Below are 14,746 nucleotides of genomic sequence, written 5' to 3' on the forward strand. Positions count from 1 at the left end.
TATAAATGTTTTGATAAAATAAATGTTTTTGAAATTTATTCTTGAATTTCTTTTATTGATTTATTATTTTATCGTATTTATATATATATAACATGTTTATAAATATTTATAATATAAATACAAACGGAAATATATAAATTGATAAATTTTTTAATATTACAATATCAAACTTGTTTTTTTAATCGTAAAATGAAAATTATTCTGTTTTTCACAGTAAAATCAAATAAAATGTAATCTTGGAGATATTTAGCAATTCAGGCTACAGTCGTTTGCACTGCGAAACTTTTGCTATAAAAAACTAGAGTCCCGTATACTAATTTGCAGACTGGGCACGGAGAAATACAAATCGAAAGTCGTTAACAAAACATTGAATCCAATTTGGTTGGAGCAGTTTGACCTCCATCTCTATGAGGACCCGTATCTGGGACAAGAGTTGGAAGTGACGGTTTGGGACAGAGATAGGAGTCATCAGGACGATTTAATGGGCAAGACGGTAATCGATCTGGCGACTCTTGAGCGAGAGACCACGCATCGGCTATGTCGCGAACTCGAGGATGGTTCGGGCACTATCTTTTTACTTTTGACGATAAGCGGCACCACAGCCAGCGAGACAATCAGCGATTTGGCCGCGCACGAGGAAACGCCGGTAGAACACACACAATTGGTTCAACGATATTCCGTTCTGAACACTTTGCAGAGGATACGCGACGTAGGTCACTTGACCGTGAAGGTAATTAGAAACGATTAGCATTAATTGTTAACATGCTAGCATATGTTAATATGCCGACATTGAAGTGTTAACTTTTTTAGAATGTCGAGAAGGCGTGAAGTAAGAATAGTAATAATTAATGTACAGGACATATTTCCCGAAATAGGTCGCAACTTTTTTCAGTATTTTGCTCACGTCGAGAATGAAGGAAAGTTCTAACATATTTATAGGTCTGAAAATTCATTTTTATATCAAATTACAAACTCCTTTGTACGCAGTAGAATTTTATCCGACAAGTAAAATACGCTGTCAAAGTTTGGCGAGCTCGTGAATTACGCTGCATAATAACAATGGTAGTAATATAGATTCATTTACATTACATTATGAAATAATAATTTTTGTCATGAGAGCAAAAGAGCAAGATAAAAAGCTCTTTAGAGTTTTTACATTAGATATTAATTATCTAAAAGCCTTTTCGAAAAAGGATTAATTTCTTTTTAATCAGTTTCAACGTCATAACAGAGAAACAGATACAATTTGAGCTGTGTTGAAACTGTGTTACTGAAAATTATTATTTACACAATTAAATTTATATTTCACATCTATTTGCTTTGTAAATTGCTAGCACATATGAAATTCGTGCTTTCGTTATTAAAAATTTATTGAGACTAATGGTGAGATAATTTTTATTAATAAAAATTACTTTCATATTAAATACTTCTGTAAAATAATTTTTCTATAAATTTATCCGTATCTCTTTTCAATTACAATGATTTAATAAACAGACTTGATCATATTTTTCTTATAAGAGGCTTTTACATAATTTCGATAAATTAAAATATAATAAACAAATTTTTTAATAAATTTTATATTATAGATGTCTGTTTTTAGATTAGTTCGTGTTTTTGCAGGTATACCGTGCACAGGGTCTCGCAGCTGCTGATCTCGGTGGCAAAAGCGATCCTTTTTGCGTTCTGGAACTCGTGAATTCCAGATTACAAACGCAAACGGAATATAAGACTCTCACGCCGAATTGGCAGAAAATTTTCACTTTGTAAGTTACATTTTAAACGGAATGTTAAACTATTGTTAAACTATTGTTAAATTATTTTTAATACAGTTATCGATACGTATTAATAGACAAAAAAAGTCGGATGAGATTAGACAATTAACGAGAGTATGGTTAGACAGCTCGCGCTGTTCAAGCGTAATCAAGAGTAAATAAATTTCGTTGTTTCAATAGCAATGTAAAGGATATCAATTCCGTCCTGGAAGTGACGGTGTACGACGAGGATCGAGATCACAAGGTGGAGTTCCTTGGGAAGGTAGCGATACCGTTGCTAAAAATTCGTAACGGCGAGAAACGATGGTACGCGTTGAAGGACAAGAAACTGAGGGGCCGCGCGAAAGGCAACTGCCCCCAGATTCTTTTGGAAATGACCGTCATATGGAATATATTCAGAGCGTGCGTACGAACGCTTAATCCAAAAGAAAAGAAATACATGGAGCCGGAAATGAAATTCAAAAGACAAGTCTTTCTGCGAAATGTTCTCAGACTCAAAGCTATCATCGTAATATTCATCGACATAGGAAAATACATACAGTGAGTGTGACTTTAACTTTTATATTCGAATTAAAGGTATAAATAAATTTTTATCTTTCCAATCTCTTGTGCGATATGTGTACAACCTCGAACAATTATGGAACATATCTAACGTTTCATAAGTAGCAAAAATTACCTATTTATTGTTAAATTAATTAGATTTTTGATTAATTTCTTTTATTTGTCAAATTTCTAATTAATCTCTTTCTTTGCTCCAGCTAGATAGTATAGCACAAGTATCCTACCGGAAAAATATAATCTAAAAATTTTTGTATCTCATGCTTTCTAGCAAGAAGAATTTTGGTTTAAGCAAAAATAGATTCTACAGTTTATATCGTTGCTGTTCGATCTGTTTATGATACTATTTTTCACTTTATCCTACGGTTAGGAGCTGCTGGGAATGGGAAAACAAGATGAGAAGCGTCTTCGCTCTGGTCATTTTTATTCTTGGATGTTACTACTTCGAGCCATATATGATACCGGGTGTGGCGTTATTGATTCTCCTGAAGTATTATCTGGTACGTCGCTTTTGTTATTGGTTTTACTGAAGTTTTAATCCGGTACTCTTTCGCATGTCTATATTTTAAAATGATATATGGTTATCGGAATTATATGTGAAAAATTAAACATTAGTATTGATCATTGGCTTTTAAAGCCGTGATATCGAGCGCGCTTTTGCTATGTATGCGATGCATTTTTCAAGCTGCGAAATTTGAAGAGCTCTCTCAGTGTCTTCGATTTATCGTGCAAGGGATTAAAACTTGATTTACTGCTAGCACGATGGTTTTGGATCGTTCCAATTATTAATTGCTATGCTATATGAAATGCTTACTTATCTTTAATTATATAAAAGTCTATTTTTTATTCTTTAGTCTTTATTCTTCGCTTCTCATTGTCTTCTGTTGATCTAAATATGTATGACGATAAGAGGGTTGGTTCACTTGATAAATAAGGCATATACATTTCTCATATTTTTAGATTCCCATATTTTAAAACCTCACGTATGTAAAATGTCCCATATTTGCGATGTAATTTTGTAAAAAAATTTCTTCTCATTCACAAACTTCTTATAACAATCATTATTCATTGAGATCAATTGTATCTAGCGCATTCAAGTTTGAATACAAATTTCTATATATCTTAATAAGTTTAAAAATATATATATTTCTTTCCGCATATTATACAAAAATCTATTTAAAAATAAAAAATTATAAAAGAAGAAGAGAAACAAACTTGTAGAATTTAAAAATATTAAAAGCAAAATTTGCAGAGTTATCTTAAATAAAAATGGCTTAAATGGATCCATATGAAGCGGTAAAATTAATAATTAACTATTCTAAACCATACTTTGATATATCTCGTAAATGAAACTAAATATATATAACATCTTTGTGTATATTTATAATCTTTAGATTTTTTGTGTACTTCGTATAATTTTGACATGACCCATCCTGCATAAGCGCAAGTTACCTCCGCTTCGTTTCTTTACTGGCAATGCTGCATGTCGAATTTCTTTGCTACCTGTCAGCTTAGCGGCGAGAGGAGCGGGTTCAATCATTGGATTTGCGGGCAGGTCGCTGTGGTGACGGGCGCACCTTTGATTTACGCAACCTCGCAGTTTCAAGATCACGCCGAGATCGGGTCCGACGATCCACCGACGCCGGGGGACGACGACGATGACGAGGACGACAAGGATAAAGTGAGAGTCATTACATCTTCAAAAAAATACAGAATGCTTAATTTAATTGCGCGAATTTAATCACGAACTACGCGATTTTTCATGAAAAAAGTCAAATAAATTAAATATATCATATATAAGATATTACATATCTATATACTATAATTATTTACTGCTACAAAGCTTTTTGCTAAAGAGATGATGCGCAAGTAACATATTTGCTGGATTTACAAAAGATCTAATGATAAATTTATGGCAAATTCTCATTTGCGTACCGTTATATCGTATCCATTCAATAAATTTAGCGCTATAACCTTCGACCTATGCAAATTAATTAACGTATAGATTAGCTTCCTTTGTGTTAGAAATAAGCCAAAGTGTTAAGAATTAAGCGCTGTTGAGTACTATACTCTATGCATCTCGTTACGCTCTATGAATCACAATAGCGCCCGGATAAAGATATGATCTTTACAAGCAACAGTGTAGTTCCGACATACAAATTTAATGATATACTTACATTGCATTTAGATAAGCAACAAGAATATTTAGATATCATAAATCTCGTATGAAACTTACTCAATTAATGCAGAAGACTAATTAATTAGTTTTACACAGACATTGTTAAGCATTCAAAAGATGTACTAATTTTTCCCGGGTCGACTTTTATCGTATTGAAGATTTTTAAAATTTTTATTCACGTCTCTCTGCTCTGCACTTTGTATTGATCTTTGGTATATTTAGTTCTACTTTTGTAATCATCTTTTTCTGAGTCTTCTGAGTCTCTTTTCTTATGCTAACTTTTAACTGGAAGTCAATAAACTAAGAAAGATCTAAAATAATATTTTACGGTATTTAAATTGGTATTTCTTTATGTTTAAGCAACGTTTGATGCAACATGTATCATCGATTAAAATATAACCATTTTTCAGGAGGAGAAGAAAAGTTTGAAGGAACGTTTACAGGCGATTCAAGAGGTGACGCAAACAGTCCAGAACTCGATTGGTTACATAGCTAGTCTTTGCGAGAAGGTGAAGAATCTCTTCAATTTCACGATCCCCTATTTAAGCTATCTGGCGATGCTTATGGCGATCGCCGCGGCGGTCGTGCTCTATTTTATTCCTGTTCGGTATTTAATCCTCGGCTGGGGAGTCAATAAGTTCTCTAGGAAAATCCTCAGGCCTCACTCCGTGCCCAACAACGAGCTCCTCGATCTTATATCCAGAGTGCCTGACAACGAAGAATTACTTAATTATAGGTGAGTGATTAATGATAACGCACGTATCGTATTAGCGCGCGTATCATTATTCGTTGAGATTAATCGAATCTTTTCGCTTATAGATGTAAAACGTCTATGAACATCTTTCGGGAAACTCAAGTGTAATATGGTTTGACATTTTTGGTTTTACGATTATTAAATATATCATAATTCAAACTGAACCGTATGATTTTATATTTTAAATATCTCTGCGTTTGGAGAGAGAGAAGCGAGTTGAGAAAGGAGTAAGTCGCAGATCACATCAGCTTCCGCGTATATATTCTACTGTAACTAGAAAAAAGTTTTATAAAAATCACAGAATGTAAAATAAATCAAAAAGTTCCTAAATACAATTAAAAAAAAATAATATAATAGTAAGTTCAGTTCACAAAGAATCGCAAAAAGAATTGTAGCATTTTTATATGACCAAGCTGTGCCTTAAAAATACAAATTATAAGTGTAATAGATATCAGATATGTGCAATATATTTATATATAAACTTTATTGACTCTGTGCTTAAAAATAAATTTTATCTTGAATATTATTCGAGATTCCGAAAGTTTACAGATTCTGAAAAAACAAGTTTTCATATTATACTTCTTAAGGAAGAAAAAGAGAACCTACACATGTATATTCAGAATATTTTACATATAATAATATATATGCAAATTTTTCTCTTATAATATGTTTTTTAAAAGCGGCAGTCTTCTCCGCTTATAAATTGCGACATCATCGTCACGTAGCCAACATCTTTGCATCGTTTTTAACGCTTTCAAGTTTGCGAAAGAGCACGAAGGGATTATTCAACGCGTGTACTTTTACAGAGAACTGAAACCCATGCCAACGGCGGATTGCGAGAGAGGCAGTCCCAGTTCGAACGCGGCGAGAAGAGAGCAAAGAAAAAGGCACAAGGCGGCGTAGCAGAATTACCCGCGGCCGGATGTCGCGGGTCCAAGGTCGTCCAGTATCCTTAAATCGGTCCTGCTGCGCCGGAAATTGCGACAGCGAAAGGGATCAGCGGAAAATACGGATGCGAATGACATAGACTGAATATTCGTTCATTTTGTACCCTCCCTCGATCGTGAGAGCCTCGAATCTAACGTCAGTCGTTAGCGAAGGTATCGCACGTGGTGTGCCTCGAAGGAGAGAAAGAGAGAGAAAGAAAAAAGTGAAAATGTAGAAATTATAAATAATGAAAAATATTAACGCCGAAAGAGAATACCAAATTAAATTTACTTTGGATGTACGTTTATTACGTGATAATGAGAGGCCATTATCGCGTAGGATAAAGTCTTATGCACTGCGGTATAAACAAATGATTGATGATCATGTGATACGTTTTAAAGTGTATCACGTTAAAAGAGAATATAAAAAAAGCACAATTACACGATGTTGGGAGTATATATCATGAGATATTATACGGAATATAAAATGCGTTATAGAGAATTATGAATATGTAACGTCTAATACATTAAAAATGTATATAACGTATATTGTATATTAAAATGACAAGTTGCCATTGTCATTGCAATTAATTATATATAACGAATTGTACATATAATCACGTCGTTTTTTTTTCCGCAGTAGCTTGGAGATTTTATTCTTCTTGGAGATATTAATTTTTTAATTTTTTTAAAATGCAAACGCACGATAGAGTAAACGCTTCCAATGTGGATTGTCTGAATCTCTGTATTACTGACGATATATGACAAATGTAAAAGCATGATCAGTAAAGAAGTTCACAGAATATTTCGATTTCTTCCGCATTATCTTTTTCATAGTACGATAATTTCTGTCAAAATGCAAATAATTATGTGCAGTGTCCCTATAGCCGAGTCTCTAAAAATTAAAATACAAAAATTTTTAATGTATAAAATTTAGAAACATTTAAAGATTCAAAGAAGTGTAAAAGTAAGAATGTATAGGCGTTTGAAAGATTTATTAATTGAAATGAACAATTTAAGTATGCAAAAATATGGAAATAAAGGATTCGAGGATTGCAAATAACCAACAAAAAATAGTTTTTTTCAAATTTAACGACAAATTGAATAAAGAGTAACTTCATTTCTGATCATATGATTCAGATAAAGAGAATGCGATAACTTCTTTAAGGTGATCTCTAAAATGACAGAAAGAGAGAGAGAGAGAGAGAGAGAGAGAGAGAGAGAGAGAGAGAGAGAGAGAGAGAGAGAGAGAGATAAACAGATAGAGATAAAAGGGGACACATGCAAATTTGAAAGTATTCCATGTTAAAAGTGAGAGACAACCGCGTTTCGAGCATATCAAGGAGGGCAAGAAACGCGTGTTCTTTAGAAATAATAAATTGATAAATTAAAATAGATATTTAAACAAAATGCGATGACATTTCCCTTAAGGGAACGTTCGTCAATCGTTTCGTCCATCGGTGTCATTAGTTAGCAATTAGAAATTATTGTGAGGGATAGAGAGATGTAAGAGCTAGTAAAAATATTTTCCAGGATACAATCATCCTAGAGTTCCCGCGGAAATTACACGTAAATGAACCTCGCGAAAGAATTATTACATTTGATTTCAAATTAAGCCGGACATTCCGTCGCGCTTTTCTCATCGACAGTTTCAGACGGTAGCTTCTCCAAATTATTTGCGGGGACTCCACGAAATGTTCACTAAAACTATGGAAATCAAGGAATTGTGTTGTGTGCATTTGTAAGTAATAATTTTATAGAGATGCAGAAGGGCTTTCTTTAGGATTGATAAGAAATACACGGCGAAGCGCTTCCGCGTTAACTCAATATATTCGCGCATGCGGTTTTGCAAAATCGTGCAATTATTAGGCGTGCTTACATACGTTGCGTGCGATGGTTCCCTTCTAAAGCGTCTGACGTTATTTTAAGTTTTCATTCCAACGCACAGTTTTACCTGTGATTAGACGAGATAGAGAAAGAGAAAGAGAGAGTCGGAGAGCGAGAGATTACTTTATAATTCTGTGTGGGGAAAATCGTTGTTGCGAGAAAAGCCGGTCGCCTTTTCAACTGGAAATTATTCAGATCGCGCCGCGTGTATTTCTACGACGACATTTCGCACTTGCAAAGATATGCGGTTGGATAACGTTAAAAGACATGCAAATCTGGTGTGCGACAATTTTCTTATCGCGCGGAGAAACAAGTTCGATGTACTGCTGCTGTTACGAATAGACTTTAACATGCCTTTTCAACGCGGTTATGCAAGCGTCGTTGCCGTGACGTTTTCTGTTCAGCGCGCATTTATTTCGTTCTTATGTTAAAACATTATGTCGTTCAGTTGTGCAATCTACAAAATCAACAAAACCATAGTAGATATATGAAATAACTGAAGATACCTGTCGCATTATAATACGTCGTAAAATAGCAGCAATTTTTATTATATTATTTAAAATACTAGCAGCATAATATATTAAATTTAGCAATTAAAGAGCTTATTTGCAAACTATCTTGAATTTATATTTGAATTATTATTATATTTTTTAAAAATGAAAATATGTCACAGCCTATATTAGACGTGTGTATTAAAAGTATTCCATAGTATTTGCTTCTTCAGATATGTAAATTTAAAGCAGTTTAAAAACCTAAATTTTCTCCGTTTACAAACCGATCAATCGAACACTTATTACTTGTGCTATTATTTTTATACATTAATATATCTTATACGTGTTACTTTGCAGACAGTTACTTATTTACACACATAAGATTTAGTAATTATTTATTTAGGAAACAATATTATAATATAATCGCTATTCCGGAAAGCCAGCGTATTTATTTTCATTACTTATCTAGACAAGATAATTATCCGAATAACTGCAAATTCAAAAATCATTTTCATTTAAACTTATAATATATTTTATCGATGGACGTATAATTATAATGCGACTATGATTCATCTTATTTCATTATAAGATTTATAAAAATGTTTAAGAACAATATATAAAAACTTGCATATCTATAAAAATATATAAAAATGCATTAAAATATACAAATAAATAAAAATATCACAATTTATAGTCTTGGAAATTATGAATATCTCGCAACAATGCAAACATGCAGAGTACAGACTATCCCGAATGTTCTCTTCGTTATAAATGTCTCGATCAATTTGGAATAAATTTTTTCTTGGTAAAACTAGGAAATTTTATAATTTCCGAATAATTAACAGTTATTTGAAAGAAAATATTTGACAAGATTAACTTTAATCAATTTCAATAGATTTCATTATAATCTTTATATAAAATTTAATTGCCAAAAATATGCAATATGCAATATTATTAAAAATTGAAAAGATATGACAAATGAAGATCTTCCTGGATATTTTTATTAAGAAAAAATCGATTCTGTATATACATTGATGAAGAAAGTTATGGTTGAAAGGACATTCGTGATTCTGAAATTCATCGTATAACGTGTAGTTTTACGCGACTGTCGTGGGTAGGATAACGTGTTAATTAATTACTAGGTATATGGGGCGAATTTCTCCGCAACGAAATGTCGTCTCGGCGACCGCTGTCTCGTTGTGCAAATGTACTCGCTTTCGCGAGAAGGCGAATGGTGCGCGTATAAATATTTATTTTTAGTCGCAATTTTACCGATTCGTGGCCGGTTCGCGAGAGAAAGAGAGAGAAAGTATATGAAAGAACATGAGAAAATGTGTGAGAGGGGGTAGTATATCGCTGATCCATTTTTCGCTTTTCTATAATTATACATATATACTATAGTGATTGTGCATACGTCTTTTTCCAGCCTTTTATCTTCGATTTACCTACTCATTCTCATGCTATATAAGCGCCTCGATACTCCTACCGGCAGAACATTTGAGACTCTCGTTATGGAGCACAATACGGGGCGCATTTATCCACACACATATACACGTATATACACGTAAATTACATAACATACAGGGTATGCCGCAACCGTTAGTTGTTTTTCTTAGATTGCTCTTACAAATTCCTTGGCCACTTTGGAATCGATTTTTCCTGTCGATGAAAATATCGAGTCTATATAGGTTCTTGAGTAATTAATTATTGAAAGAAGAAGCTCTGACGGATCAAACTTTAAAAAAATATATATATTCTTCGTTCAGTTTCTCAAGAGACTTTATAAATTTTAATAGAATTTTTATTTGAAGTTTGAACATAAGAATGTCCAATATTAAAGATCGGAAGCGTGAGGTAAAATACGATTTTCCTCGATATTTTCACTAAGGGAAAATCTCCAAATAAACAAAAAAAACTGCGGTTATAGGATATCCGGTGATTATGGGACCTGTACACACAGCGCGTTCCTTTTTTTTGTTATCAAAGGCCTAAGGGGCAAGCTAAAAACAAACACGTTACATATGTATTATTACAAAGCTTTACATCATCTATAAGAACTTATATTTATGAACAGCGAGTCATTAACTCCACGATATCTCGAATCATTTCTCAAGCTAGCACTTATATTTCTAGGGCTTCCCGATCTGTTTAATCTTCAAATTCAATGTTTAAAGTTTTGATTATTTTTAATCATGATACTTGTTCACATATGCTTTTATTCACATTAAAAATTATTGCAGGTGTACTTATCCAAAATTAATTAGTTGGGAACTAAAATTTAATATTCTTTATCTTTATATTCTTTATGTTAAAAATAATATAGAAAGCAGTATAATTTCAAGGCTAAATTTCGATATTGTTGACTTAAAAGAATTATCTTTAATCGAATCACCATAATTAATGCGTAAAATACTATATTTCGGTTTATCTACAGTGAAACGAGAGGACAGTAGTCTGGGATCGTATAAGAAGTTCAATTCTAAGTGAAAAAGTTCCAGCATATTCGCAAATGCTTCCTCAAAAGGTTATTAAAACTTAGTTAAAAATTTAGCTGCAGCTTAAATAGCATTGTATTCTTGCCAAATATTCCCTTTAAATCCTGATTGCAGATACCATTTCGCATATATTTTGATTATACAAAAGAATGCGATATATTTTCATAAATTAATTTATATACCCCAACAATTTTACCCCAATATACACATTACTCAAATTAGTTAATTAAATTTTTAATTCGTGTCAAAATACAAAAGACTATAGAAAAGTTTTAATTATCAAAAAAGGTACCTGTTAAAACGGAGCGTCAATATTAATCTCATAATTGCGAATATACAATGAGTATTTCGCAAGTTCTAAGCTCTCGTTTTTTAACTACTCTTAGTCCTTTTCTACTCTTCCAATTTTGTACTTCCAGTAAGATTCTATACCCTCTTTCCGCGATCGATACAATCTATTCGCTTTCCATTTTATTGTCACACTGTTTTCGAAAAGACAGCTGCAATACGAGCAACACAAGCATACACATAAAATATGCCTTAGATATTATTAGTGATAGAGGTCTAGTCTTGAAAAAATAGAGTCTAAAACTTTCTTTTTTTTAACAAAAATGTAATCTGTACGCCTTATCATTATATTGAATTTTGAATTACTATGTCAGATCTCGATGATTCTCAAATTAGATATTTAGAAAAAAAAAGGATTTAGCTGCACTTCAATTAGTAAATTTTTACCTGTCAATTCTTCAAGCTCCAAATTAAAGAGCTTATTTTCAAACTGTCTTGCATCTTTACAATGAAACATATAGATTCTATATGCGCGCTATGATAAAACTGTGGAAAGTTTTTTAATACTCTATAGTGTAACAATTTCCACAATGTTTTGTAACATCATTTCTAAAAATGTGGATTTAAGACAATTTGAAAAAATAAGCCCTCCTATTCCATTTAATTTATTCTATTCTATTCTGAAAAGAAATAAATTTCCAAAAGAAGTGGATGTGACATTCGTATTATCGCATCTTTTTAAAGAACAGCTTATAGCAGACATGCAACAAACACGCCTATATACACATACATACATAAATACATACATACGCACACACGCGCACATTCGAATTTGCATGCTCCAATTTCTTCGTGTGTTATTTCGATCTTCATTCGAGTGTTTAGTCCTTAAGGAGAAGATACGAGAAGATCGCGAACATTTACGACGGCGGCGTACGTTTTTCTAGATTACGCTGGCCACAGATAGATCGCTTAGGTCAGTCGAAACGCTCCGCACACATTTGTCTACCTACTTCCTAATCGATGAGAGAGAGAGAGAGAGAGAGAGAGAGAGAGAGAGAGAGAGAGAAAGAGAGAGAGGAGAGAAAAACTTAAGGAATTTAGATAGAAAACGAAAATGTGATTCGATCAGTTGATCTAATACAGTGAGCGAGGAGAGTATGTATCGAGGTGGAAGGTTGCGTTTGAGCTTTCCGGAAGAACTCGATCGACACGAAAACTCGTTGCGCCACAGTGGAATTTAGCGCAGAGCGGAAAACGCGGGTGCGAAGTCGATCGAGCTCGCTCCGGTGTCCTCGACCAACGTTTTCGATGTTCCAATGATAAGATGTACTTATGACACACACAAAGCGTGATAAGAATCGTTATTATATTCATAATATGAAAAGGGATAAAAGAAATTGAGAAATAAACGAAGCTTTTAATATCTACCCGCTGTTCTCTATTTCTTTCCATACCTCCTATTTAAATTTGCTTCCTTTCACGCATCAATCATCATTTTTTAAAGCTCCTTATAAAATTGTGTGTTGCTGGAGATGACGGCTGGTCTAGTGGGTAGAGCGCCAGATTCGTAATCCGGAGAACCGGGTTCGAATCCCGCTAGGCCACTGAGAAATTTCTCACAAAAAACGCTGCCCCCCCCCTCCCCATCTAGCGAAGAGAAGTAACCCTAGACGGCTTCGTCTTTCGGAAAGAGACGTTAAACCGTTTGTCCAAAGAGTTAAGTGAGAAGAGAAATCAATCTATAGATTGAAGCAAAGAGTAGGCAAAAGCAAGACAATGGATTTATTCGGGGTCGAAAGAAGCCTACTCTTAATGCTTCGTTTACACGACCGTAAGTTAAAAACGACCGTGTATGTATATTAAAAAAGATAGAGGATCATCGTGAATGGTTTCTACAAAATGAAGTCACGTTTCATTGTGAAGCGTGACCTCATCTTGTAGAAACCATTCGCGGATGATCCTCTATCTTTTTTAATATCTTCTCCTGTTTGTGTGTTCTTTCCACGGTTTAGCTTTTCCGCACCTAAACCTACATCGCAAGGGAATGCTTCCAGTGGCACAAACGTTGCCAGCGTGTCCTTCGTGGGGTGAATATGTAACTGAAAATATATCGAAAATGTATTATTATACGTTATGTGTATGTATATAAAACGTATTCGTTATTCATTACTATATTTAAAAAATTTAGGAATGAAAAATTGTGTGTTACTGAAACATTTAATATTATCTTTCAGAAAAAAATTCCCACATTCTAAAAGTCAAATTAAAAATTTAAAAAATTTGCGGCAAGGAGAAAGTGAGATCGGTAAGATTCGACAAAAAATTATAATCCGTCCTGTCACAAATTATAGTCAATCTTGCATCATTGTTGTTTGAGTTACCCGTAAGAAAAAAATCGCAAAGTAATTTTGTTGCATACAATGTTCTTCGGTTGATTCGCGTTGCGATGAAACGCGCATAATCCTCTTACTGTCGTGAACAAAGAAAGTGTTTTCGCGCACGCGCGCGCGCGCGCGCATGAGGTTGCATACACTTGCGAATAATTCGAACATGCGCTTTTCATTCCGTCTATTATTAACGTATTATCCTACGTAAGCACGTATATAGGTGCTATATCCCGTAAGATTTTTTTAAACCAGCAAAGATTACTCAAGTAGGAAACCGCCGCGTTATCCTTGACGGTCGCTTATTTTTATTATTTATGTTATTTTGTTCGAAATTATTTTGTTCGAAATCACAAAGTATTATTCTACCGATTACGATATAGATTTATCGTTTCAAAGCTCGATAGAGAAAAAAAAACTTGTCTGTCCGCCATCAAACAATCAAGAATATGATAATCGTAAGCAATGGCCTAGACCTTGTACGAAGGTGAAAGTCGAGGCCACGTTTGACCGGTCGGATTTGGGTCCTCAGGCGAGCATGGATGACCAAGCATCGGTGGGTCGATAAATATGCCGCTCACCATTACACTTTCTCGTAAAGCATCGTTAAAGACTTTAAGCGTTCATTGGCCCGACATACATAAACACGATGGAATATTTCTTTTTATTCACTCTATCTTTTTGTGCTTTAATAAATTGTAACATCTATTTACAAGTTTAATACTTTTAGTCTTTGTTTTATAATTTCAGAATTGCTAGCAAATATATTCGGTGTTTATTGGCTATTTATATTTATAGGTTATCGCAAAAATGATTTTTTTATTATATCTTCGTAAGACTTATACTATACGTATAATTTACAATATGTTTCAATATATTGTTAAACTATGTCATTGTATATTATATAAATTTACTTTTTATTAATTTGCACTATCTTGCTTTTCATACAAAATATCAAACAAAATAGGAACATATAATAGATTTTGTAAAATTTTTTAAAATTTGTTCT

The 14,746-nt window shown here is 33.4% G+C and overlaps 1 protein-coding gene and 1 long non-coding RNA gene across 13 annotated transcripts in view; one reads left to right on the plus strand and one right to left on the minus strand.

The window, feature by feature from the left end:
• Positions 1-12,780, plus strand: part of Mctp (multiple C2 domain and transmembrane region protein) — a 31,802-nt gene extending 19,022 nt beyond the window's left edge. For 5 of the 10 annotated variants that reach the window (XM_077415587.1, XM_077415589.1, XM_077415588.1 and 2 more), the window contains 7 exons: positions 325-730; positions 1,621-1,763; positions 1,953-2,312; positions 2,701-2,830; positions 3,841-4,011; positions 4,920-5,245; positions 6,070-12,780. In XM_077415587.1, the coding sequence (XP_077271713.1) occupies positions 325-730; positions 1,621-1,763; positions 1,953-2,312; positions 2,701-2,830; positions 3,841-4,011; positions 4,920-5,245; positions 6,070-6,166 (1,633 nt within the window). In that variant the 3' untranslated portion in view covers positions 6,167-12,780. Of the gene's footprint in view, positions 1-324; positions 731-1,620; positions 1,764-1,952; positions 2,313-2,700; positions 2,831-3,724; positions 4,012-4,919; positions 5,246-5,328; positions 6,040-6,069 lie in introns of those variants that run through there. The other 5 variants (XM_077415585.1, XM_077415586.1, XM_077415584.1 and 2 more) reach the window with 5 other exon arrangements.
• Positions 1-14,746, minus strand: part of LOC143902579 (uncharacterized) — an 82,395-nt gene that overhangs the window by 9,709 nt on the left and 57,940 nt on the right. The window lies entirely within an intron of this gene.

Source organism: Temnothorax americanus, unplaced genomic scaffold, assembly GCF_048541705.1.
Source record: "Temnothorax americanus isolate GAGA-0224 unplaced genomic scaffold, ASM4854170v1 Scaffold4, whole genome shotgun sequence".
In the NCBI taxonomy this organism is placed as follows: Eukaryota; Metazoa; Arthropoda; class Insecta; order Hymenoptera; family Formicidae; genus Temnothorax; species Temnothorax americanus.